Raw genomic sequence first — 27,349 nt, 5'->3', positions numbered from 1 at the left:
TATTTATAACTGCTAAGTCTTAGTTTTGGCTGCTACAACACAGTAACCATAAACAAAGCGGCAACAAATGAACGGAAACTTATTTCCCATAGTTCTGGAGACTGGGAAACCTGAGATCAGGGTGCTAGCCTGGTCAGGTTCTAGGGAGAAACCTCTTCCAGGTTGCAGACTATTGATTTGTCCTTGTATCTACACATGATGGGAAGAGAAGGAGCAAGGCTCTCTAAGGTCTCTTCTTACAAAGGCGCTAATCCCATTCACGAGGGCTCCACCTCGTGACCTACTTACCTCCTCCAGGTCCCACCTCCAAATGCCATCACAAGGACGATCAGATTTGAACACAGGAATTTTGTGAGGGAGTTCCTAAGTTCCTTTAGCAACAATTTGAGGTATTTAAAATGTTCATAGGGAGGGGACTAAAGATTGAATGTATCTTCTTCATTTGGCTTTCTTAAAATCAACAAAAAATTAAAATTTTTGTAGTAAGAATAAACATCTAAAAACTCACCATGAACTTTAATGCATTAAACAGTAGTTTTCGCCCAGATGGTTTGTCAAAATCAGCAATAATCCAGAGAGTAACTGAAGAAATTACATCATCCTCTGAAAGTTTCAAATAGTTTAGTCAAACTACCTCTTCTAAAAATCAAACTAAAATAAGGGAATGTTTCCAGTTAACAACATATATTAAAAATTATCAAAATAATAAATTCAATTTTTTAAAAATAAGCAAATATTGTTAAAGACTATATACACACACACACTGACATGTGTATAAAAATACTAGAAAAGTGTTCTATAAGCTTATAGAAACTAAGATGCCAAAAAGAATAGTCCCTAAGGGACCTATCTGTGGAATTCTTTTATTAGTAGATGAAAATTGTATTATGCTTATTATGTTTTCAGTGTTGTTCACAAAACTATCTTCCAGCTACAGATACATTTTTTTCAAACTGATACTTATACCCCACTATATGTAAAATAGATACAGTAAAGCTTATCAGTATATATTAAAAACAGCAATATTTTATTAGCTTATATAATTCATTTACTTAAAAAAAAAAAACTGGCTATCATTAACTTGGCCTAATCTACATCATCTTGTGCCAGCAAAAGCAATACAATTTTTTTTTTCAGAAAAATCTCAAAATTTAGAAGCCACGAAGAGAAACTTTTAATTCTGAAGTCAGTTTAATGGGTTTAATTTCACCTAGGCTCAGCATCTGTCACCTGACATAATACTAGTCTAGTTATCTTTAAAACCTATAGAAAAATTAGTCCCCTCCATCACATGCCCTACTTAAAACAAGAGCTAAAAATCTGCTATATCAAAAACTTAGTCCTGAAGAGATGTGAAGCTATAGTTACTACAGACTCAGTAATATCTATACAATATTACACGAAAACAGTTAACAAGGCTAACATTGAGTCCACATGGAAGCAACTTAGAGTAAGGTAGTGATATATTCTTTTCAAATAAGAAAGGGAAAGAATTCTAATGTCTTCTTAGCGCAGCACTTTTAACCATCATAGTAAATTGAGAATTATTTCAGAAGTGCTATGTAAATTTCTCACAACTCCATTATTTCTTTACACACTTAAATAATTGCAAGAAAGAGGAATGTAGGTGTTTCTCAGTTAATATTCTTTTAAACTGTTAGAGATTTAACCAAAGGGCATTAATTACAGGCTAACTTACAGGCTAACTTACTTAATACACCTCAGGACCTGATAAATAGATTTCTTCTATTTTTTATTCCCTGTTTCTCTGTTTCCTTTTCATTAAACATAGTCAGGACTCTACTCTGCCATCATACTGAACTGCATTATACTTTATTATTTGTTGGATTTCTTGGAGACAGATCACTTTACGAACATAATATCAAAGATCTGTTAGAAAGTAATTCTGCAGCCATCTGGCCCAAACTTGATTCCACAGCATTCTAAAAAACTGGCTGGAAGGCCTCAGCTTAAAACTCTCATATGTAAAAATATACCACTTACTACACAGTTCATCCTATCTTGAGATCTCTCTCATTGTTAGATGACTGCTTTACACACAGAGATAAAAAGCAGCCTTCTCTTAAATCTTAATGTGTATCAGCTCTCATTTTTTCTCTCTAGAGCAAAGATGGTCAAACAAAACAAAAGGAAACAAAACCAACCAACCTCTACCTTTGCCTATCGGAATAGGTCACTGTGAACCCACTGCAGATGTCCCCATCCAGGCTAAGTCCATATCTGCAAGCACCGTCCTGGATCAGTCTCCCCTCCTTTGTTACAATCCTCAACGTAAGCAAAAACCTTGATGTTGTTTAAGCGAGTGCAGAACTACTCTCCACTGATCTGGGAATTACACTCTTATTCATGCAGTGTGAAGCATCAGTTTACACAGTCCTGAAAAGGGTTTTGCCACTTTCTTAAAAAGGTGAAAAATGGAATAGCTTGCTTTGAGAAAAGGCAAAAAACCAAGATGAACCCCTGTGTATGTAAGATTCAGCAGGGCCAAAGGCCCTTCTCAGCACAATGCTTAGATCCTAACAAAAGACAGACTCTTGACAACAAGACCCCTAGTCAAGTAGCAACATACAAATTCACTATGCAACCACCTTACCAAAACTACAAATTTTGCTACTTTAGGAATGAAGTCAGGAAAATAAAATATGCTTATTACCTTCTTGGGTTAAATAATACATGTTCTCTGCTATTACAGCACTCTTATCTTGTGAATCCAAGAAAAAGAATGTAGAGAAATCTTCAACATCAGCAGTTACTGAAAAATTTTCATATTAAATGTTAAATAACCAATTAATAAAACATTCACAACTCAATAAGCATTTGTAGAAAGTATATGGAAGGATTATTTTACCTGATGTGGATATTAAATTAAGGTACTGCCATTTTGTGTGCAAAATCGAAGGATTTACACGGGGTACGGCATTATTCTTCTCCATAAGGAAATCAATTACATTTGTTCGATCATTTAATACGCCCTACAACAAAAAAATACTACTGAGGTAATCTAGGCAATTTATATGCATATATTTTAAAGTTCTGCACAGAATACACTTAACAACTATGTCATCTAAATAAATAAGTAATGTAGGCAATAAGGATTCATACAATAAATTTCTTAACAAATTTGCCTGTAAAACTTTGAATTTTCTTTCCAATTAAGCAATTTTTGATGTAATTATGCATAGGTAATCTTAATTAACTAATTACTACTTTTAAGTTAATTGCTAAGTGATCAGGATGGAGATTTTTGCCATGAAAAGATATTTTAGTACAGAAATCATTTTTAAGCATCATTTATCATGTATTTTCTCATAAGTGCTTACCTACCGTCAAAACCTCCCTCTGTAAATTTATAGTTGTATCCATCATTCTATGAAGAACATTTGTTTCCAGCTCTTCAGCATTCAGCTGCTCAAGCTTAAAGGGTTCTCCATTATAAAGGGCTTGAGGCAAAGGACCCAGGCCAGTCATCCTGTAAAAGCTTGCTCCTTCCTGTTTAGTTGAAAAATGCCAGAGAGTTAAACTGAATATGGCTGTCTGGAAAAGAAATGCATATGAACACGACATAGTTTTAGATGCCATAGAAAAAATGTGAACATTGCTAATCGAACCTGTCCTTTCCAAACATTTTTCAAAGGAATTCACCCACATAGAGCAAGAATCCGGAAGCTTTTTCTGTAAAGGGTCAGCTAGTACCCATTTCAGGCTTTGTGGGCCGTCCGGGTTCTGTCTTAATGACGCGGCTTTGATGTCCTTCCGAGCCCATCCATGAATCCCAATGTGGATGTGGACTGGAATGTGGACCCGGATGTGGACCCACAGCGAGGTCCTGAGAAAACGGTGTATGTAGCGCCAGGCAGTGGGCGGGCAGGATTTGCTGACCCTCATATAGGACATAACATTTTTTTTTTTTTTCTAAACCATCATTTACCTGTATCAGAGAGTCATTCATCCCTGCATTCATTTGTTTAATAAACATCTACTGAATTCATGCCCTCGGCATTCGGCTAGATGCTGCAAATGCAGAGCTGAAAGTCTGCCCTTAAGAGGTTCACACAGACACAAAACAATCCAGGAAGAAAAGTCTAGCCAAGCCTGAGTAAGGGCTGGGGAGTGAGAGGGAGAAGCCTGTGGGAGGGAGTGGCATGGGAAGTCTTAAAGGATGAGTAAACATTTGCCAGGAAGACAAAGTGGAAAAAGAGATTCCATGTGAAGCGAGACAGCACAGCAAGGAATGGAGAGGGAGAGAGGAAAGAGCGTATTTAGGCAATGGCCAGTAGTCTTCTGTGTCTACCAAGGGCAGAGCTACATATGCGGGTGCGGTCAGACCCAGGGGCAGAGGCCAGATCCTGAAGGTGCTCGACACCTGGGTTTGCTCTTGTGAGTGATAAAGTGAGACTAAACAATTCATTTGCTATTCACAACTATGTATTATTATAATTATTATTGCCAACGCTCTCAAAATCACTGTGAAGCTAAACAGTACCATTACACCCATCTCACAGATAATGACATATGATAACCTGCCGAGCCATCCAGCTACTGCATTTTATTAAAAAATTTTTTTTAATTTTTCACGTTTTTATTTAAATTCTGGATAGTTAACAGTTAACTGTAGTATTAGTTTCTGGTGTAGAATTTGGTGATTCATCACTTACATACAACACCCAGTGCTCACCACAAGTGTCCTTCCTTAATATCCATATCCATCCCCCATTTAACCCATCCCCCTGTCCACCTCCCCTCCAGCAACCCTCAGTTTGTTCTGTTGAGAATCTGTTTCCTGGTTTGCCTCTCTTTTCTATGCCCCCTCTATGTTCACCTATTTTGTTTCTTTAATTCCACATAGGAGTGAAATCATGGTATTTGTCTTTCTCTGACTGACTTATTTTATTTAGCATAGTACTCTCCAGCTCCATCCATGGTGTTGCAAATGCAAGATTTCATTCTTTCTTTTTTTTTTTTTTTTTTTTTAAGATTTTATTTATTTATTTGACAGAGAGAGATCACAAGTAGACAGAGAGGCAGGCAGAGAGAGAGAGAGGGAAGCAGGCTCCCTGCTGAGCAGAGAGCCCGACGTGGGCCTCGATCCCAGGACCCTGAGATCATGACCTGAGCCAAAGGCAGCGGCTTAACCCACTGAGCCACCCAGGCGCCCCAAGATTTCGTTCTTTTTTCTGGCTGAGTAATATTCCACTACCACTACTCCACTAAATAAATAAATAAATATATATATATATATATATCTCCACTACCACTACTCCACTATATATATAGTGGAGTAGTGAAATATATATTCCACTACTCCACTATACATACATATCACATCTTCAGTAGATGAACATTTGGGCTCTTTCCATAATTTGGCTATTGTTGATAAAGCTGCCGTAAACATAGGGGTGCATATATCTTTTCCAATCAGTATTTTTGCATCCTTTGCATAAATACTCAGTAGTGCAATTGTTGGGCATAGGGTAGCTCTATTTAACTTTTTGAGGAACCTCCACGCTGTTTTCCAGAGTGGCCGCACCAGCTTACGTTCCCACCAACAGTGTAGGAAGGCTCCCCTTTCTCTGCATTCCCACCAAAACCAGGATTTTGCTTGTGTTGCTACTGCATTCTAGAAACAAAATTTGCCTTAGAGCTCTTTTACCAAGAATCTGAACTCTTAATCACTATATTATCTCTGCATTTATTGGGCACTTAGGGTATATGAGGCTTATGAATGCATATAAATAAAATGCAAATTCTATCCTTTAATGTAGATGGCTACATTACGAACAAGGGTGAACATAGCCTCCAGGGCTACCCAGGAGGGCATGGTCGATTCCATCTAGGAAGATGGTAAATAGTGGTAAGGAATATGATCAGATTTGCTCATTTTAAAAAAGACAACGGTGGCAATGGTGAGAAAGAAGGACATGGGATTGCATGCCCTGGGAATGGTGGTCAGGGACTCTTGCACTAGTGTGGGAAGGAAAAAGCAAGAGCCAAAACAATTCATGGTAATGTGCAAGGGGAGAATGAGGCAGTTTCTGAAACACTCAGCTGGCAGGACGGACAGACCATAACAATGTACTGTTTGGGACCGTATGAGAGAACCAGCAGCTTAGGATGACCATTAGGCAAAGCATCGGTGGCCAAGATGAATGATGATGCTAGCTTCTAGGATAGGGCATAAAAAAAAAAAAAAAAAAAAAACCATTTGGGGCCCCAAGGAAGGTGATGATGGGCTTGGTTTTGGATTCTTTTAAGATGCTTAGAGGGAGGCTTCCAGCTAGCTGCATACATGGGTACAGACCCCAGAAAGAGGTCTCTGCTAGAAACACAGGCCCCCTAATTTACTGCGTTACTTCTAATGAGGCAATCTGTCTATTCCAAAAGCTTTAATTACCACAAATAAGCCAATGACACTGAATTTTATAATTTTAGCCCTGTTAGACTAAGTTCCTAAACAGGCTTAATACCTAATCTAACTGTAGCTTCAGTCTCCCTCAGAAATGTAGTCTGAACCCATCCGTCAGGAATTTTTCCATCAGATCCGTACCAGTAAGTCTGCCACACGGGCGTTCTCCATCCCCGAAGAAAGATGAACTAGTCTGCCTGGCTCGCCTCTTGCTTTTCCCCTCAGGAAAAGCCACTCCCCAAAACATTCCCTTTCTTTGACTAGTAACATAGCTGCCCCGCCCTCCTTCTCTAAAACCTTCCACTTGGTTTAACTCCTCAGAACATCCCTCTGTTTGTTAGAAGGGATCCTGCCCTAGTCAGGAATCATGTTAAAAAGTCAGTTAGATCTTTAAAAGGTACTTGGTTGAATTTTTGTTACCGAACAGATCTGGTGTTTCAGAAACATAGGCACAGTGCCTGCAAACTCTTTGATTTCACGGTCTTTCTTGCCATTTGTGAAAGCTGTGGGGCAGTTTCTGTTGGTTCTTTTCTGAGCTACAGACAAGCCCATACACTTCCACCTTCCAACAATGGCTTCTGAATAACGGACAATGCCCTTTCCGAATACGGCAAGGCGCGGTCTCTTCACTGCTTAACATCCTCTCAGATTTTTTACTGTTCCCAAGGTCTTCGACTGTTCTGAGTTCAATTTAATATTGTTCACTGTGCAAGCCGGCCCCCTACTTCTCCAGCTCACCCTGTGAACGTCCCTCCACGACACAAACACAACACCTGACTCTGACCCACACAGAGGCAACAGCAGCTTCTCATAGCTCTTCACGACTCAGGACCTCCTGACATTTTTTCTCTGGGAGGCTGATCTCCTGTCACTTTCTTATTTTCTTGCATCCAGCTCCTCCTCCTACTTCAGGCCTCAGAGATGAATTCCTCACATCCATCCCCAGAGCACTTCTCCCTCATCCTACATGTTGTGTGTCTGGAGGCCCCTTCCAGTCAGCACTCGTGTCCGTCAACCTCAGGGATTTCATTGTGCTCTTTCTCCGATGCTTTCCTTCCCTTTGCTTCCTCTGTTCTTTCTGAGTCTTCTGGATGGAGTCTCCACTTGTTTATCATTTATTCTTACATTCATTTCTTTGAATTTGTCTCTCTGTTCTATTACATTTTTATTTTACTAAAATTTTTCAAGACACCTTCCTTGTGCTCTATTCTTTTACCTACTGTGTTGTGCTTTGAACATTTTAAGTTCTAAATAAATAATTACCTCTTGAAAGGGCAAAGTTTAGAGGAAGAGAGAAAATTAGGGGAACATGAGTTTGGAGAATGAAGGCCTAAACATGTTTATTTCGTCATGGAGGAGTCAGAATGACTTTCTAGGCCCGAAGAGGAAGATGGACAAGGGGCTTAGGGGACTGACAATGTCTAGAATAATGTTTGGGAGAGGCAAGGAGTGGGGAGATGAAGCATGACTGAAGGGCTCTCACGTAACACAGAGTCTGGCCTAAATTAGAGGTTGGACAGATTTGGGAAAGAAGAGCCAACAGGAGACTGAAGCTGTAGATCATCACAGGACAGCCACGGGGAAGGAGAGCAGTGAAACAGCTGGAAAGGGAATTGTGTACTCACACACTTAAAAGAAAAAAAAAAAAAGCAACTTCTGAGGAGTGTTTGGTGTCCTTAATCTTTACAAAGATACTTAACACTCTTACCTTTAGGAGACAATGACTGCAGACACTTAAAAAAGTAACACTACTTAAATACTCATTTCACTGCTTAACTTTTTAAGAGTAAAAGTGGGGTTTCTGATTAAATATGGTAGATTTATCCACACATATGCTCATCTGTCTTCTCCTCACATATTTCACGAAAGTGAGAATATAATGATAGAAAATATGAGCCCACAAGGGTAAAGAAAAACAAGAGAAAAGATAAGCAGGTAAGCAAAGCAAAAAGGGGAGTCACATCTGTGCAGACAGAAGAGAACATGGCATTTTCAGCATCCCTGGAGACACCTGGTGCCTCAGAGGGAGGGTGAGAGTAGAGGGTGGACATGCCCTAGAGTCTGCACTCGGGGCAGTTGCCTCTCAAGGTCCCTTTCTCAATGCTGCAAAACCACAGGGTCCTTTTCTTTCTTTCTTTGGGGGCAGTGGTGGATTAATAGACTATAAAAAAATTTTGTTATGTTCAATTAGCCAGTATATAGTACATTAGTTTTTGATGTAGTGTTCAGTGATTCATTAGTTGTGTATAACACCCACTGCTCATCGCCACACGTGCCCTCCTTAATGCCCATCATCCAGTGACCCCCCACAACCCCTCCCTTCTGTAACCCTCAGTTTCATTCTGACTCCAGAGTCTTTCGTGGTTTGTCCCCCTCTCTGATTTCTTCCCATTCAGATTTCCCTCCCTTCCCGTGGTCCTCTGTGCTATTGCTTATGTTCCACATGAGCGAAACCATATGACAACTGACTCTCTCTTCTTGACTTATCTCACTTAGCATAATCTCCTCCAGTCCTGTCCAAGTTGATGCAAATGGTGGGTATTCATCCTTTCTGATGGCTGAGTAATATTCCATTGTATATATGAACCATATTTTCTTTATTCATTAATCTGTTGAAGGGGATCTCACCTCCTTTCACAGTTTGGCTACTGTGGATATTGTTGCTGTGAACACTGGGGTGCAGGTGTCCCTTTATTATGCCTGTATCTCTGGGGTAAATACTTAGTAGTGCGATTGCTGGGTTGTAGGTTATAGCTCTATTTTTAACATCTTGAGGAACTTCCATACTGTTTTCCAGAGTGGCTGTACCAGTTTGCATTCCCACCAACAGTGTAAGAGCGTTCCCCTTTCTGGAGGTGCTGGGTGGCTCAGTTGGTGAAGCAGCTGCCTTCAGCTCAGGTCATCATTCCAGGGTCCTGGGATGGAGCCCCACATTGGGATCCCTCCTTGGTGGAGAGCTTGCTTCTCCTTCTCCCTCTGCCCGCTGTTCTGCCTACTTGTGTTATCTCTCTGTCAAATAAATAAAATCTATTTATTTTTTTCAGTATTCCAGGATTCATTGTTTAGGACCACACCCAGTGCTCCATGCAATATGTGCCCTCCATAATACCCACTACCAGGCTCACCCAACCTCCCACCTGCCTCCCCTCCAAAACCTTGTTTGTTTCTCAGAGTCCACAGTCTCTCAGGATTCATTTCTCCCTCTGATTTCCCCAACTCACTTTTCCTTTCCTTCTCCTAATGTCCTCCATGTTATTCCTTATGCTCCACAAGTAAGTGAAACCATACGATAATTGACTCTCTCTGCTTGATTTATTTCACTCAGCATAATCTCCTCCAGTCCTGTTCATGTTGATACAAAAGTTGGATATTCATCCCTTCTGATGGCTGAGTAATATTCCATTGTATATATGGACCATATTTCCTTTATCCATTCATCTGTTGAAGGGCATCCTGGCTCTTTCCACAGTTTGGCTATTATGGATATTGCTGCTATGAACAATGGAGTACATATGGCCCTTCTTTTCACTACATGTGTATCTGTGGGGTAAATACCCAGTAGTGCCATTGCACGGTCATAGGGTAACTTATTTTTAATTGTTTGAGGAATTTCCATACTGTTTTCCAAAGAGGCTACGTCAGCTGGCATTCCCACCAACAGTGTAAGAGGGTTCCCCCTTCTCCACATCTTCTCCAACACTTGTTATTTCCTGTCTTACTAATCTTTGCCATTCTAACTTGGTTGTAAGGTGGTATCTCAGTGTGGTTTTGATTTGAATTCCCTGATGGTTAATGACGATGAACATTTTTTTCATGTGACTGCTAGCCATTTGTATGTCTTCTTTGGAGAAATGTCCATGTCTTCTGCCCATTTTTTGACACGATTATCTGTTTTGTGTGTGTTGAGTTTGAGGAGTTCTTTATAGATCTTGGATATCAGCCCTTTGCTTGTAGTTTCATTTGCAAATATCTTCTCCCATTCTGTGGATTGCCTCTTTGTTTTGCTGACTGCTTCCTTTGCTGTACAGAAGCTAAAATCTTAAAAAAAGAGAGAGAAAAAAAGAAAGTTCCCTTTTCTGCATAGCCTCAACAATCTTTTTAATTTTGCCATTCTATCTGGTCTAAGGTGGTATCTCAATGTGGTTTTGATTTGAATCTCCCTGATGGCTAGTGATATTGAAGATTTTTTTATGTGTCTGTTAGCCATTTGTATGTCTTCTTTGGAGAAGAGTCTGTTCATGTCTTCTGCCCATTTTTTGACCTGATTACCTGTTTTTTTGGTGTTTGAGAAGTTCTTTATAGATCCTGGATACTAGCCCTTTACCTATAATGTAATTTGCAAACACCTTCTCACATTCTGAGGATTGCCTCTTAGTTCTGTTGACTGTTTCCTTGGCTATGCAAAGCTTTTGATCTTCATGAAGTCCCAAAAGTTCATTTCGCTTTTGTTTTCCTTGCCTTTGGAGACATGTCTTGAAAGAAGTTGCTGTGGCTGATGTCGAAGAGGTTACTACCTGTGTTCTCCTCTAGGATTTTGATGGATTCCTGTCTCACATCGAGGTCTTTCATCCATTTAGAGTTTATCTTTGTGTATGGTGTAAGAGAATGGTCAAGTTTCATTCTTCTGTATACAGCTGTTCAATTTTCCCAGCACCATTTACTGAAGAGACTGTCTTTTGTCCACTGGATATTTTTTCTTGATTTGTCAAAGATTATTTGACCATAGAATTGAGGGTCCATTTCTGGAGTCTCTATTCTGTTCCAGTGATTTGTGTGTCTGTGTGTGCCAATGCCATGCTGTCTTGATGATCACAGCCTAGCCAATAGGATCTAATGTACATTAAAAGGTTTATCCATCACAACCACGTGAGATTTATTCCTGTGATACAAGGGTGGTTCAACATTCACAAATCAATGAATGTGATAGAGCATATTAATAAAAGAACCATATGATCCTCTCAACTGATGCAGAAAAAGCATGTGACAAAACACAGGATCTTTTCCTGATTAAAACTCTTCACCATGTAGGGATATAGGGAACATATCTCAATACCATAAAAGCCATCTATGAAAAGCCCGCAGCAAATATCATTCTGAATGGGGAAAACCTTTTCCCTTAAGGTCAGGAATATGAAAGGATCCCCACACTCACCATTACTGTTCCACATAGTACTAGACTCAGCAATAAGAAAACGAAAGAGAAATAAAAGGCATTTAAAGGTCAGGAATATGAAAGGATCCCCACACTCACCATTACTGTTCCACATAGTACTAGACTCAGCAATAAGAAAACGAAAGAGAAATAAAAGGCATTTAAATCGGCAAAGAAGTCAGACTCTCTCACTTTGCACATGACATGATAGTTTATGTGGAAAATCCAAAAGACTCTACCTGCAAATTACCAGAACTCATACAGCAATTCAGCAATCTGGCAGGATATAAAATCAATGCACAGAAATCAGTTGTATTTCTACACACTAACAATGTGACTGAAGAAAGAGAAATTAAGGAATTGATTGCATTTACAATAGCACCAAAACCCATAGATACTTAGGAGTAAACATAACCAAACAGGTAAAGAATCTATATTCTAGAAAATACGGAACATTTATGAAAGAAATTCAGGAAGACACAAAGAGATGGAAAAACATTCCCTGCTCCTGGATTAGAAGAATAAACATTGTGAAAATGTCTACACTGCCCAGAGCAATCTACACTTTCAGTGCCATCCCTGTCAAAATACGACTGGCATTTTTCACAGAACTGGAACAAGCAATCCTAAAATTTGATAGAACGAGAAAAGACCCCCAATCACCAGGGGAACATTGAAAAAGAAAACCAAAGCTAGGGGCATCACAATACCTGACTTCAAGCTTCATTACAAAGATGTCCTGCTTTTCTTTTCTTTTTCTTTTTTTTAACATAGAAAATTACTACATGTTTAATTTCATTCCCTTTACTACCAAATATCTAATGAACACTTCATGCATATTCATCATTTACTGAGTTCTTTATATTTCCATTTCAATACCATAACCCAATCACAATTTTTATAAGTATTTAGATAAATTCTTAAGCAATCTATATCCAATAAAATAGTTAATAGATGAGGTTCCTAGCTCTTTTAAAATGGCAGGCAGTGGAAGAAAAGAAAAAAAAGAAAACTACTACTTGTGTTTATCACATATGCAATCAATGTCACATATGCAAGGCTCTCACTGGTAAATATTTTGATGGCAAGTTGATACTCCATAAAAAGCAAAATATTGAGATTCTTTTCCAAATTCAAAGACTATCAATGAAATATAAATATTTGAAAGGCAAGATGAATTTCAGGACTGTGTGCATCTTTATTTGTCTGTGATTATTTATAGTTGATGAAGCTTCTAGATTAATTCATGATGTATTGTCCTTCCCCTTCTTTTAATATTTTCCTAGAAGGCTGGCATAAATGTACTTGAGATTTTCCACACTAGACCAATACTATTAAGTGTCATCCATTTGAAATAATTTTCAATTCAGTAGACACCTTCACACATTTGCATTTTGGGGAATAATTTGGAATGAGAGATGCTGTGCTGATCATGTTGGACCATGAAATAGAGCTGTCTCTACAGGACTGTCTCTACAGGAAGGTCCTGGTCAGTGACCGCTTAAATCAACATCAGATTTAGACTTCCATAGCAGTCCATAAGTAAAATTGCACAGGATACCCCAGAATAACTTGAGAACTACAATTTTATCAATGCAGAGGCACTCAAGCTATCCTTCCCTGTCCATGTTAATGGAAAAAAGGTTTTCACATTATCCTCTATCATTCTGGATTTTAATCACATTGTTTCTTGCTGCAAAAATTTCTTCAGATTCTTATCAGGGGCATCTTATTCAGGGAGTGAAAGTAGAACTTCCAGTTCTGTCAGAGTCAAAAGAGGCTCTAAATATTATCAATTTATATAATCTTTGTCCTCTTCTCTGATTATTGCTTATTTCTATCACTCTTGAAACATGTCAACTGCAGATTTTTGAAGCAACATGAGGATATTTGTCATTATCTTTCCAAAAAGACTGCTCTGGCAGACAGATGTTTTTCTTATTCTCTGCTGAAACGGAATCACAAAGGCTAGCCTGGGTGATGAAAGGCAGAGAAAGGGGAGGAGACCAGGCAGGAGATTAAAGGAATGTGCCCATCCTTCATACCCAGGTGGTGACCACACCCTGGTCTCACACATACCCTGTGCTGTAACCTCTGATATGCGCACCCTTTCCATCCTCTCGTCGGCCACATGTACTCCTCTACGATCAAAATAAAGAATTCTTATTTGAAGACTCTGCTTTAATTGAGGAAGTCAGCTCAGCTCCCCGGGGGAGGCTCACCAACTCACAAGAACCAAGTATTCATTATCAGCTTTTTAGAGTTTCATACGTATGTGTGAAAGATAACCAGGTATCATAAGACATTTGACAAATGCTTCAAACACAAAAGAGAGAAATCAAAATGAACGAGAAGAGGGAAGCTGTAGAAGGCAGAGATAATACAGGGAGCAGAACAGCACATCACAAAATTCACACTCCTAGATAAAAAAAATATACATTGTGTCCATGAAAGAAGAACTAAATGCTATAAAACAGGAATAGGACACAAGAAAGATCTGCAGGAAATTTTTAAAAATTGGACAAAATGGACAAAGGAATAAAAAAAAAAGAGAAAGCAAATAGAGACTCAACTGAGAAGATTCAGAAAGGACAAAGAAAATGAAGGAAAGCATTAGAGAAATAAAGAAATTCCCAGAATGAAGACAAACCTTCAGAAGGAGCTCATCAAATACCCAATACCCCGAATGAAAGAGGACCAATTCGAAGATACGCCAGCATGAAACTTCCAAACACCAGGGAGAAAAAAATTCTAATAGCTTTCAAGCTGGGTAAATAAACATATAATTAAATAAAGCAGAAAGACAAAGGAATTAAAATCAGAATGATATCACTGGTCTCTGTAGCCTATGGGAGTCAGGAGACAGTAAAGACACGCTCCAGAACCCGGAAGAAAAAGGATCACCCAGTCCAACTACCAATAAGATGGAAAGGTAGCATAAGCTTTTTAATCATAAAAGAGTTAAAATAATTTTTCTATCATGCATGTTTACTTAGGAGAGGAGTAAAATTAGAAATAAATCAGAAACAGAAAAGGCACAGTGCTCACAAAACCAGAGATAAAGCAGAGACCTGCAACATGAAGGGCAAAGGCGGACCCAGAAAGGAAGCTGTGTTCAGGTTCACATCCATGAACAGCATGACCGGTTCACTTTAAGGAAAGGGTCCGCATGGCTATGGAAGGACATTGTAGGGGCTGGTGTGCGTGAGGAAGGTGCTGGTTTGTTAACTGATGTGTTTATTTGTAAGAAAATTTCTGGATAGGTTATCTGACCTATCTATTGACTATCTGGATACATCTGCAATAAGAAGAATACTATGGAAAATGGGTTAAAAAAAAAAGTGTAATTCTTAAAGTTTAAAAAAGTTTAAAAAAACAAGTTGCTAAAAAGTGGAAAAACAATCATAGTATTTGATTTACTAAGCAAGGAACATTTAAAAAGTCACAAACATGAAATATTCACTTATCCAAAATGTGTTAAAAAAAACAGATCTGATAATCAGCTGGTTTGCACTGGACAGGCTTTACCACTTCTTGTGTAATGACATACATCTGTACCAGCTGGAAAGCAGCTGCAGTCCTGGGACGGTGATCACCCAGAAGCACCTGACCTCTTTCTCAGCCGATTCAGACACTACAGGGTGACCGTCAGCACGAGGACCTATAGACCCCATTCCAGCTCTAGGATCTGCTTCTGGTTCACTCTCTGGCTGCTCTTGAAGCCACATCGATTTTTAAATATATATATATATATATTTTTTTTAATTTTTAATTTTTTATAAACATATATTTTTATCCCCAGGGGTACAGGTCTGTGAATTGCCAGGTTTACACACTTCACAGCACTCACCAAAGCACATACCCTCCCCAATGTCCATAACCCCACCCCCCTTCTCCCAACCCCCCTCCCCCCAGCAATCCTCAGTTTGTTTTGTGAGATTAAGAGTCACTTATGGTTTGTCTTCCTCCCAATCCCATCTTGTATCATTGATTCTTCTCCTACCCACTTAAGCCCCCATGTTGCATCACCACTTCCTCATATCAGGGAGATCATATGATAGTTGTCTTTCTCCACTTGACTTATTTCGCTAAGCATGATACGCTCTAGTTCCATCCATGTTGTCGCAAATGGCAAGATTTCGTTTCTTTTGATGGCTGCATAGTATTCCATTGTGTATATATACCACATCTTCTTGATCCATTCATCTGTTGATGGACATCTACGTTCTTTCCATAGTTTGGCTATTGTGGATATTGCTGCTATAAACATTCGGGTGCACGTGCCCCTTCGTATCACTACGTTTGTATCTTTAGGGTAAATACCCAGTAGTGCAATTGCTGGGTCATAGGGCAGTTCTATTTTCAACATTCTGAGGAACCTCCATGCTGTTTTCCAGAGTGGTTGCACCAGCTTGCATTCCCACCAACAGTGTAGGAGGGTTCCCCTTTCTCCGCATCCTCGCCAGCATCTGCCATTTCCTGACTTGTTGATTTTAGCCATTCTGACTGGTATGAGGTGATATCTCATTGTGGTTTTGATTTGTATTTCCCTGATGCCAAGTGATATGGAGCACTTTTTCATGTGTCTGTTGGCCATATGGATGTCTTCTTTGCAGAAATGTCTGTTCATGTCCTCTGCCCATTTCTTGATTGGATTATTTGTTCTTTGGGTGTTGAGTGTACTAAGTTCTTTATAGATTTTGGACACTAGTCCTTTATCTGATATGTCGTTTGCAAATATCTTCTCCCATTCTGTCAGTTGTCTTTTGATTTTGTTAACTGTTTCCTTTGCTGTGCAAAAGCTTTTGATCTTGATGAAATCCCAATAGCTCATTTTTGCCCTTGCTTCCCTTGCACTGGCGATGTTCCTAGGAAGATGTGCTGCCGCTGAGGTCGAAGAGGTTGCTGCCTGTGTTCTCCTCAAGGATTTTGATGGATTCCTTTCGCACATTGAGGTCCTTCATCCATTTTGAGTCTATTTTAGTGTGTGGTGTAAGGAAATGGTCCAATTTCATTCTTCTGCATGTGACTGTCCAATTTTCCCAACACCATTTATTAAAGAGGCTGTCTTTTTTCCATTGGACATTCTTTCCTGCTTTGTCGAAGATTAGTTGACCATAGAGTTGAGGGTCTATTTCTGGGCTCTCTATTCTGTTCCATTGATTTATGTGCCTGTTTTTGTGCCAGTACCATGCTGTCTGGATGATGACAGCTTTGTAATAGAGCTTGAAGTCCAGAATTGTGATGCCACCAACTTTGGCTTTCTTTTTCAATATCCCTTAGGCTGTTCGAGATCTTTTCTGGTTCCATATAAATTTTAGAATTATTTGTTCCATTTCTTTGAAAAAGATGGATGGTACTTTGATAGGAATTGCATTAAATGTGTAGATTGCTTTAGGTAGCATAGACATTTTCACAATATTTATTCTTCCAATCCAGGAGCATGGAACATTTTTCCATTTCTTTGTGTCTTCCTCAATTTCTTTCATGAGTACTTTATAGTTTTCTGAGTATAGATTCTGTGCCTCTTTGGTTAGGTTTATTCCTAGGTATCTTCTGGTTTGGGGTGCAGTTGTAAATGGGATTGACTCCTTAATTTCTCTTTCTTCTGTCTTGTTGTTGGTGTAGAGAAATGCAAATGATTTCTGTGCATTGATTTTATATCCTGACACTTTACTGAATTCCTGTACAGGTTCTAGCAGTTTTGGAGTTGAGTCTTTTGGGTTTTTCCACATATAGTATCATATCATCTGCGAAGAGTGATAATTTGACTTCTTCTTTGCCGATCTGGATGCCTTTAATTTCCTTTTGTTGTCTGATTGCTGAGGCTAGGACTTCTAGTACTATGTTGAATAGCAGTGGTGATAATGGACATCCCTGCCATGTTCATGACCTTAGCAGAAAAGCTTTCAGTTTTTCTCCATTGAGAATGATATTTGCGGTGGGTTTTCATAGATGGCTTTGATGATATTGAGGTATGTGCCCTCTATCCCTACACTTTGAAGAGTTTTGATCAGGAAGGGATGCTGTACTTTGTCAAATGCTTTTTCTGCATCTATGGAGAGTATTATATGGTTCTTGTTCTTTCTTTTATTGATGTGTTGTATCACATGGACTGATTTGCAGATGTTGAACCAACGTTGCAGCCCTGGAATAAATCCCACTTGGTCGTGGTGAATAATCCTTTTAATGTACTGTTGAATCCTATTGGCTAGTATTTTGGTGAGAATTTTCGTATCTATGTTCATCAAGGATATTGGTGTATAGCTGTTTTTTGATGGGATCCTTGTCTGGTTTTGGGATCAAGGTGATGCTGGCCTCATAAAATGAGTTTGGAAGTTTTCCTTCCATTGCTATTTTTTGGAGCAGTTTCAGGAGAATAGGAATTAATTCTTCTTTAAATGTTTGGTAGAATTCCCCCGGGAAGCCGTCTGGCCCTGAGCTTTTGTTTGTTTGGAGATTTTTAATGACTGTTTCAATCTCCTTACTGGTTTGGGTCTATTCAGGCTTTCTATTTCTTCCTGGTTCAGTTGTGGTAGTTTATATGTTTCTAGGAATGCATCCATTTCTTCCCGATTGTCAAATTTGTTGGCGTAGAGTTGCTCATAGTATGTTCTTATAATAGTTTGTATTTCTTTGGTGTTAGTTGTGATCTTTCCTCTTTCATTCATGATTTTATTTATTTGGGTCCTTTCTCTTTTCTTTTTGATAAGTCTGGCCAGGGGTTTATCAATTTTATTAATTCTTTCAAAGAACCAGCTCCTAGTTTCATTAATTTGCTCTATTGTTTTTTTGGTTTCTATTTCATTGATTTCTGCTCTGATCTTTATGATTTCTCTTCTCCTGCTGGGCTTAGGGTTTCTTTCTTGTTCTTTCTCCAGCTCCTTTAGGTGTAGGGTTAGGTTGTGTACCTGAGACCTTTCTTGTTTCTTGAGAAAGGCTTGTACCGCTATACATTTTCCTCTCAGGACTGCCTTTGTTGTGTCCCACAGATTTTGAACCATTGTATTTTCATTATCATTTGTTTTCATGATTTTTTTCAATTCTTCTTTAATTTCCCGGTTGACCCATTCATTCTTTAGAAAAATGCTGTTTAGTCTCCATGTATTTGGGTTCTTTCCAAACTTCCTCTTGTGGTTGAGTTCTAGTTTCAGAACATTGTGGTCTGAAAATATGCAGGGAATGATCCCAATCTTTTGACACTGGATGAGTCCTGATTTAGGACCGAGGATGTGATCTATTCTGGAGAATGTTCCATGTGCACTAGAGAAGAATGTGTATTCTGTTGCTTTGGGATGAAATGTTCTGAATATATCTGTGATGTCCATCTGGTCCAGTGTGTCACTTAAGGCCTTTATTTCCTTGTTGATCTTTTGCTTGGATGATCTGTCCATTTCAGTGAGGGGAGTGTTAAAGTCCCCTACTATTATTGTATTATTTTAAATATATATTTTTAAAATTTTACTTATTTATTTGATAGTCAGAGATCACAAGTAGACACAGAGGCAGGCAGAGAGAGAAAGAGGAGGCAGGCTCCCCACTGAGCAGAGAGCCCGATGTGGGGCTCAATCCCAGGACCCTGGGATCATGACCTGAGCCGAAAGCAGAGGCTTTAACCCACTGAGCCACTCACGTGCCCCTAAAATTCCTTTTTTTGAAGTAGTTATAGTCCAGTTGGAAATGACATTTATATCCACATATGATTATGTATAAGAAAGGCAATTAATGGGAAATGATAAAATTGAGTTGTAAGTTCTAATATTTAAGGATAACATGGTTATTTAGATGACATTTTTATGGCAATTGATAATAAGTAGTATGTTTTGGCTGTATAATATCTCAAATTCATTTGTATCACAGCAGATATTATTATTATTATTTTTAACTACAATAGACATGAATAAATGAATTCATCTCTTTCCACGTGCAAGATAAGATTATGAATATTTTAAACTTTTTAATCAATATATTGCAATTAAATAAACAGCTTGAATATTTCCTACCACCTGTTCTTAGGAATGTATTTCATTTTAATGCACTTCATAGCTTCAGGTACATAGATGTTGTAAAAGGGTGGCTCAGTGGGTTAAAGCCTCTGCCTTCAGCTCAGGTCATGATCCCAGGGTCCTGGGATCGAGCCCCGCATTGGGCTCTCTGCTCAGCAGGGGGCCTGCTTACTCCTCTCTCTCTGTCTGCCTCTCTGCCTACTTGTGATCTCTGTCTATCAAATAAATAAATAAAATCCATAAAAAAAGGCATTAAATACTATAATAAACTTGAACCAGAAAAGGGTTCTTAAGAAACAAAGCAGGCATAACTTAGTAAAAAAATCAGTAAGAAATTTCAGATTCATTTAAAAAAAGGGTAAATCCACCAGAAAAAAATTTTTACTCTTGAATGAGAACTGACTCTTGGTATCACCATTATGCATCTCAGTCATGCTTAATAGATACGATTCTTGCACAAGTGTCAGTCCCTAAGAAAGGTAAGGTCTGAACAGAAACTGTGCTCTACCACTGAAAGAAGAAAGAAAAACAGAGCATGTAAGGTCTAAGTATGGGTTTGTGTCCAGGACTCCTATCATGACCACTCACCATCAGCTGATATTAAAATCCAAACACTGCAACCTTTTGCTTTCAACCTGTGTAAACAGGATCCTTAATATATAAAAACTCCCCGATTTCTATTCCATGAGTTTACATAATCACTACAGGATATTTGTGTTCTTTCTCCCCCAAAGAAGCCCTGAAGAGTACTTATTAAAAATAATTTTATTAAAAGAGATGCCTCCATGCAACTCTGGCCCAAAAGAAAGTTCATCTTGGTTGTTTTTTAGTTTTATTTTTAATTATATGAAAATATAGAAATGAAAAATATCAACGCAACTCATTCTCAGTTCAGAAATTATCATTGGGAAAACTATTCTTCAGTAACTAGAAACAATCCTTAACACCTACCACACTGGCTTTTTGATTGCACCGAGACCACCAGACCTCTGGCTTCCTGGCTCGGCTCCAGTTTCTAAGTAGCCTGCTAGTGCCCCAGAGGTCTTCTCCGGGACTACTCTTTGGGCCTCTTATGCCAATGTCACTTGCAGCTCGTAACATTTCAACCTCACAGCACTTTAACCAGCTACCTTCCTTCATTCATGTGCCCGGTATTTTGAACTTTTTTTTTTTTTTTAAAGATTTTACTTATTTATTTGACACACAGGTCACAAGTGTAGAGGCAGGCAGAGAGATACAGGAGGAAGTAGGCTCCCCGTGGAGCTGAGAACCCGATATGGGGCTCGATCCCAGGACCCTGGGATCATGACCTGAGCCGAAGGCAGAGGCTTAACCCACTGAGCCACCCAGGTGCCCCTGGGATTTTAGACTTTTAAAAACAAAGAGATTGATGCTCCTGTAAATTTATGGTAGACAACTCCAGCAGAAACTCAACATCATAGCCATTTTTATACATGGCTTCACTGTACTGCCTTTCCTAGCTCCCAGAGCAGCGATTTCTAAAACCTCAATGCTCCCGTGAAGTTCTGTCCGACCACACAACCCTCACTCTTAGACACCTTGCCTCCACAGTCATTTCATTCAGTAGATGTTTACTGAGCACTGCACCCCCAAGACCCAGCAGGAGACAGGGGCCCTGCTCCCAGGGAGGATGTGATCCAGGGGAAGGCAGGGAATAACAGGCCACTGTAGTCATCATTGTATGCAGGAGTACGCAGCAGGGTTTTTGCATGTGGCGTTAGCACGAGCAGCTTAACCTCAGGCGGAGGGTTAGAAAAGACTTCCCAGAAGTTCTTTCCAAAGTGTTACATCCCCCTCAAAGTAATTAAAGCCAAGAGTACACAGGCTAGAAGAGAAGGGAGGCAGGGTGCAGGAACCCGTGGTGGGAACAAGCACATGAAGGCCCTCTGGGGAGGAGGAGGAGTCCATTCAGGAACCTGAGCTAGTCTGCCCGCCCGGGGAGAACGGAAGAGCAAGCGAAGAGTTGAGAAAGTGAGGCTTAGGAGTTGAACGGCCGAGTCAGGTGGGACATTACAACGTCAGGGATCCTAACCTTCACTGTTAGCATGGAGACCGGTTTGTGGCCGAAAAACTCTTATAAAATGCAAGAACCCATCTAAAAACCTTGATCTCTATGGGCATGAGAAATTCGACCCCAGTGATGCTCCAACTTCCCAAATTTGTTTCTCGTCCTAGCATTTCTCTAAAAAGCCAGCTTTCCATTTTTCCCAAGAAAGTACAAATTACATTCTTTAAAATTCTGCATTCAGGGTGCCCAGGTGGCTCAGTCAGTTAAGCGTCCGCCTTCAGCTCAGGTCATGATCCCAGCACCCTGGGATCAAGCTCCCCAGCAGGCTCCTTGCCCAGTGGGGAGTCTGCTTCTCCCTCTCCCTCTGACCCTTGTACTGTCTCGAATTTTAAAAATATAAGTAAATAACTCTACATTTAAGTCTCCTATCCTGTAAATCCTGACAATTATATTTTCTCGTGCTTTCTGAAAGGTCAATTAATGGCGATCTGAGCACTCATCAGATGACGTGCGTCATTCGGGGGTCGTAAACTTCCCTTCTTTCTGAGGGTCTAAAATCCAAATCATGAGTTAACTATATTGAGATCATTTACTCATGAGATTATAGTAGAAGTTTCTTGGATCCTGTTTTCAAAAATTCGCATTTCAACTTACCTTTCTGCCGTTATCGTATTTAGAGTGAATGCCCAAAATATCCCAAATATTAGCATCTGGAAATAACTTTAGGAGGACACTCTTCACATGGTCCACAGTGAGTATATTGTCATTCTTCACTCTTTGGTACATCTGTAGAAATAAAAATCTTACACTTAATTTTCATCTTATGGTGATCAGTTTTCTTTCACTGAGTGTGCAAATTTATATAAAATAAAAACATACCTTATACTTTGTAAGTTCTAAGTTTACCACATATGTGCATGTATACACACGCCCTCCACCCACACAGATAAATAAATCATTTTAAACACACAATATATCTCCCAATAAAAATGGTTTTGTGAATATGTTGTGGCTTTCAAAAAATACTGTAACAAATTTATGTTATGTTCCATTTTGATCAAACTAGACACTGTGCTTCTTAGTAAAATAATGGCTCCCTTTTCTTTTTCCTTTTTTTAAAAAGAGATTTTATTTGTTCTCTTGAGAGAATTTTATTTAGCCCTCTTGAGAGAGAGAGTACAAGCAGGGGGGAGAGGGGAAAAGCAGGCTCCCTGCTGAGCAAAGTCTCCTACATGGGGCTCGATCCCAGGGCTCTGGGATCACGACCTGAGCCGAAGGCAGATCTTAACCATCTGAGCCACCCAGGTGTGCAAGCTCCCTTTATTTAAAAAGGTATATATACAATGTATTTTTTTTTAAAGATTAAAAATTTTTTTTTTAAGATTTTACTTATTTGAGAGAGAGCACAAGGAGAGGGAGAAGGAGAAGCAGACTCCCCACTGAGCAGGGAGCAGGATGCAGGGTCCAATCTCAGGACACCAGGACCACGACTTGAGCTGAAGGCAGATGCCCAAACATCTGAGCCCCCCGGGTGCCCCCATATAAAATATTTTCAATGGCTTATTTCAGAAAGGTTTTATTTTCATTCCTGACTGCTCTCCAGTAAAGACCTTGACTAGGTTTCTTCCGTCCCTCCATTCTTCCCCCCATCTGAGATGCTGGAAGCACGGCGCAGGATGTAAGCTGTAGCTCCTCTATCTTCCTGTTTCATTTCTCCCTCATCACAGACCCTCTCCTAAGCCCCCCGCACTCTGCTAGGCATGGGGGGAGGGACGGCTCTGCATGGAGGGGGAAAGCACCTCTGGGTAGATGCCTCAGCTGAGACATAACCACGAACACTGAGCTAGAACGAAGCCATCTTGGGGAAAAACTTCCTGACCAGAAGAAACTCGTACTAATGCTACTTGATGCTACTTACCATCAAGTAGCATTCTGATACAACGGATGTCTCGCCTCTCAAAAGTTCATGTTAGGTCACTTTTCTTCTATGAGAGTGACATCGGTATCTGTTTTCACTAACCAAAAGAAATCCAAAGAGGATTTTCATTTTTATGAAAAATGGTAGGAAGTAGAAACAGGCTTCAGTGTTTGTTTTGCAGCAAGCAGTGAGAGCAGCCCTGTAGGCTCCTTCCCCACGAACGAGAGCTCGGGATCCAGCGCTTTACCTGTGTCTGGGAACATCTGTGCTTCTCTCAATCTATTCCATGTGTCATTAGCAACATGTGCCTTAAGAGTCAGAAAAGCCTAAAAGAGGTTAGTTTTTCATTCTGGAAAATGCTCAAAAATTTTTCCATATCGACTGATGATGACTGCTTCTTTCTTTCACAATCATTTGGGCTTTATTACAGAAGGTTCAAAGGAACGCTCTGCTCAGAAGCGGGGGAAACCTGCATCAGTTAAGAACGCTATTTTAAAGGGGCGCCTGGTTGGCTCAGTCATTAAACATCTGCCTCTGGCTCAGGTCATGATCACAATTGGGGTCCTGGGATTGAGCCCCAGGAGGGACTCCCTGCTCAGCAGGGGAGCCTGCTTCTCCTTCTCCCTCTGCTCGCACACGTGTGGGCACACACACACACATACTCTTTCTCATATGTGAATAAATAAAATCCTAAAAAAAAGAATGTTGAGTCCCGATTTACTTGAATCATTATTGCCAGAGACAGTCCTCATATGAGGGCGGACAAAGCCCCATGTTATTCCTCATGATAAGGAACCAGCATTCTTCCTTTTCCGCTCCTCACTGTAAACCGATGACCTATTCCTTGAGGAAAAGGCTCAGGTCTATAATTAGATCCCACAGTTTAGTTTTACAAGATTCTCAATTTATAGGCAAGTTTCCTCCTCATATCAAGCAGAGCATGCTATGATCTTAGTAACTAAAAAAACAAAAAGCAAAAAATGTTAGCTTTCTGTAAAACATAAATAGGGTTTAGGAACAATGAGATTTTGAATAAAGCAAAAATTATATATGAAAAGTTAGTGATATTAGTCATCGTAAAAATCAGTCATTTTAAAATAGTAGATATTCTTAAGCTAAGGCAGCTAGAATGTCTAGCATGAACTATTTATATAATGATTCAATCTTCTTATACATTTAAAAATTTTTAAGACTTACATGGCTGGGTAAGCAAAAACAGTAATTTGGAGTCTTCATATACATTTTATTTATTTTTCCCTTTTTTAGCTTCATTAAGGTGTAACTGACAGTAACATAGTAACCATTTATAATGTACAACACAATGGCTTGATAAACGCACACAGCGTGATGGGACTCCCACCATCAAATCAACTAATATATCCATCACCTCACACATATTTTTCTTTCTTTTTTGGTGAGAACCTTCAGATTCTACACTTAGCAAATTTCAGTTATATAGTACAGCATTATCCACCACAGTCACCATGCTGGACATGGCATGTCCAGAACTTAGTCCTACTATAACTGCAAGTTTGTACCTCTGGCCAACATTTCCCCATTTTGCCCAACTCCCGACCAACCACTTTTCTACTGTTTCTAGGAGTTCAGCTTTTTTAGGTTCCACATACACGTGATATTAGATAGTATTCATCTTTCTTTGTCTGATACATTTCATTTGGCCCAACATCTTCCAGGTTCATCCACGTTGTCACAAATGGCAGGATTTCCTTCTTTTTAAAGCCTGAATGATATTCTGAGGTATGTATACATATATACCACATATTTTCTTTGTTCATCCACCCACTGATGGATGCTTAAGTCATTTCCACACCTTGACTGTTGTGACTAATGCTGCAATATACATGAGCATACAGGTCACTGTTCGAGATACTGATTTCATTTCCTTTGGAAACAGCTGAAGTAGGATTGCTGATTCATACTGTCATCCTATTTTAAAATTCTTGAGGAAGCTCCAGACTGTTTTCCATAATGGCTGCAGCAGTTGTATTCTCAGAGGGCTCCCTCCTCTCTACATCATGCCAGCATTTGGCATCTTGTTTGTCTGGTGATAGAACCCCCTACAGGTGTGAGGGGACAGCTCACGGTGGGTTTTGACTTGCATTTCCCTGGTGATTAACCAAGTTGAGCACTTTTTCACATATCTGCTGGTCATCTGCATGTCTTCTTTGGAAATATCCACTCAGATCTATTGTCTGTTTTTAAAAATAATTTTTTAAAAAGATTTTTTATTTTATTTATTTGACAGAGAGATCACAAGTAGGCAGAGAGGCAGGCAGAGGGGGAGGCAGGCTTCCTGTTGAGCAGAGAGCCTGATGCAGGGCTCCATCCCAGGACCTTGAGATCATGACCTGAGCCGAAGGCAGAGACTTAACCCACTGAGCCACCCAGGCGCCCCTACTGTCCATTTTTAAATTGGGTTATTATTTATTATTATTTTGCTATTGTGTTATATGAATTCCTGATTATTTTGGACATTAACTCCTTACTGAATAGGTAGTTTGCAAATATTTTCTCCTGCTCCACAGTTGCCATTTCGATGCAACGCTGCCATTTTGTTGCCCTTTCGATGATTTCCTTTGCTGTGCGGATGCATTTTATTTTTATATAAGCCCTGTTTATTTCCTTTTTTTGCCTTTGATTTTGTTGTTAAATCCAAAAGATCATCACCAAGATCAATGTCAAGGAGCTTACCGCTGTGTTTCCTTTCAGGAAACAGTTTCAGGTCCTATGCTCAACCTTTTATCTGTTTTGAGTTGAACTCTGTGCATAGTTTAAGACAGGGATCCAGGGCCATCATTTTGCATTTAGATATCCAGCTGTGCCAATTTACTACAATCTACTCCCTCCTACTCCTAACTTAATGTTGACAATATACCAAATTCTTAGTTCCAAAACAGATCCATCTAATCCTCTGTTCCTTCATACAATTACGGTGATATGTATTATAACTATATGTTAAAATGTTTTATTCAATCTTGTGCAATTTAAACACAATAAAATATATTCTTATAGCCTTTTGTATGTACCCATATATTTACATTTTATTTAAAGCTACCATTTCATTCCTTCCTGTGAATGTGAGTTACCATCTGGTGTCGCTTCCTCTCAGCCTGAAGGATTTCTTTTAGCATTTCTTTTGATGCAGCAAGAATTCTCTCCATCTCTACCTGTGAATATTTTTATTTTGATCTTTTTGCAAGGATCATAGTTCATGTTAGCTTTTGTTCAATTTCTGAAAACTGACTTATGTCATGTATTTCATTGTTTCATACTTACATACTGTGAGATGGTTAATCTGTTGACAATTAACCCAACATAGCCAAAGTTGAAGGCTTAAAGTATTTCTGCGTTCTCAAACACGCATGCAACAAATATTCATCAAGTACATAACGTGTATTTTTTTTAGTCTTAATTTTGCAAGGTAGGAAGAGAAAATTAAATTAATAAGTTTTCATAGCCACTGCGGAGAGCTGAGATACACAGTCTGATGGCTTTACTCTAAAAATACTATATGACTCTACCATAATTCTTTATCACATGTCAAAAATGTTCATATACTTAAAATTTTGACCTTCTACTATATTCCTCTTTTTCCTGGTACTGTATTTTCAAATTATCTAATTTAGATAAAATAATTTGCTCATTATAAGTAATGAAACAATATTACAGAGATTTTATAATTCACGTATTTTACTAAAAGGCTGATTTTGCTCTAATTATTCTAAATTAGTGAGACTAAGTCACCTAAAGGATATAATACAACACATTCCCAATAGAAGGTTAGCTCAATCATGTTTTG

At 39.2% G+C, this 27,349-nt stretch overlaps 1 protein-coding gene across 2 annotated transcripts in view; it reads right to left on the bottom strand.

Moving 5' to 3' along the window:
• UGGT2 (UDP-glucose glycoprotein glucosyltransferase 2) overlaps window positions 1-27,349 on the bottom strand; it is a 192,698-nt gene that overhangs the window by 79,605 nt on the left and 85,744 nt on the right. For both annotated transcript variants that reach the window (XM_059144382.1, XM_059144383.1), the window contains exons 16-20: window positions 22,266-22,397; window positions 3,346-3,510; window positions 2,870-2,993; window positions 2,675-2,773; window positions 509-603 (exon numbers count right to left, since the gene is read on the bottom strand). In XM_059144382.1, the coding sequence (XP_059000365.1) occupies window positions 509-603; window positions 2,675-2,773; window positions 2,870-2,993; window positions 3,346-3,510; window positions 22,266-22,397 (615 nt within the window). The remainder of the gene's footprint in view (window positions 1-508; window positions 604-2,674; window positions 2,774-2,869; window positions 2,994-3,345; window positions 3,511-22,265; window positions 22,398-27,349) is intronic.

The sequence above is a fragment of the Mustela lutreola genome, chromosome 13 (genome assembly GCF_030435805.1).
Source record: "Mustela lutreola isolate mMusLut2 chromosome 13, mMusLut2.pri, whole genome shotgun sequence".
NCBI lineage: Eukaryota > Metazoa > Chordata > Mammalia > Carnivora > Mustelidae > Mustela > Mustela lutreola.
Note: the sequence above shows the minus strand (reverse complement) of the source record. Positions and strands in the feature narration are given on the sequence as shown.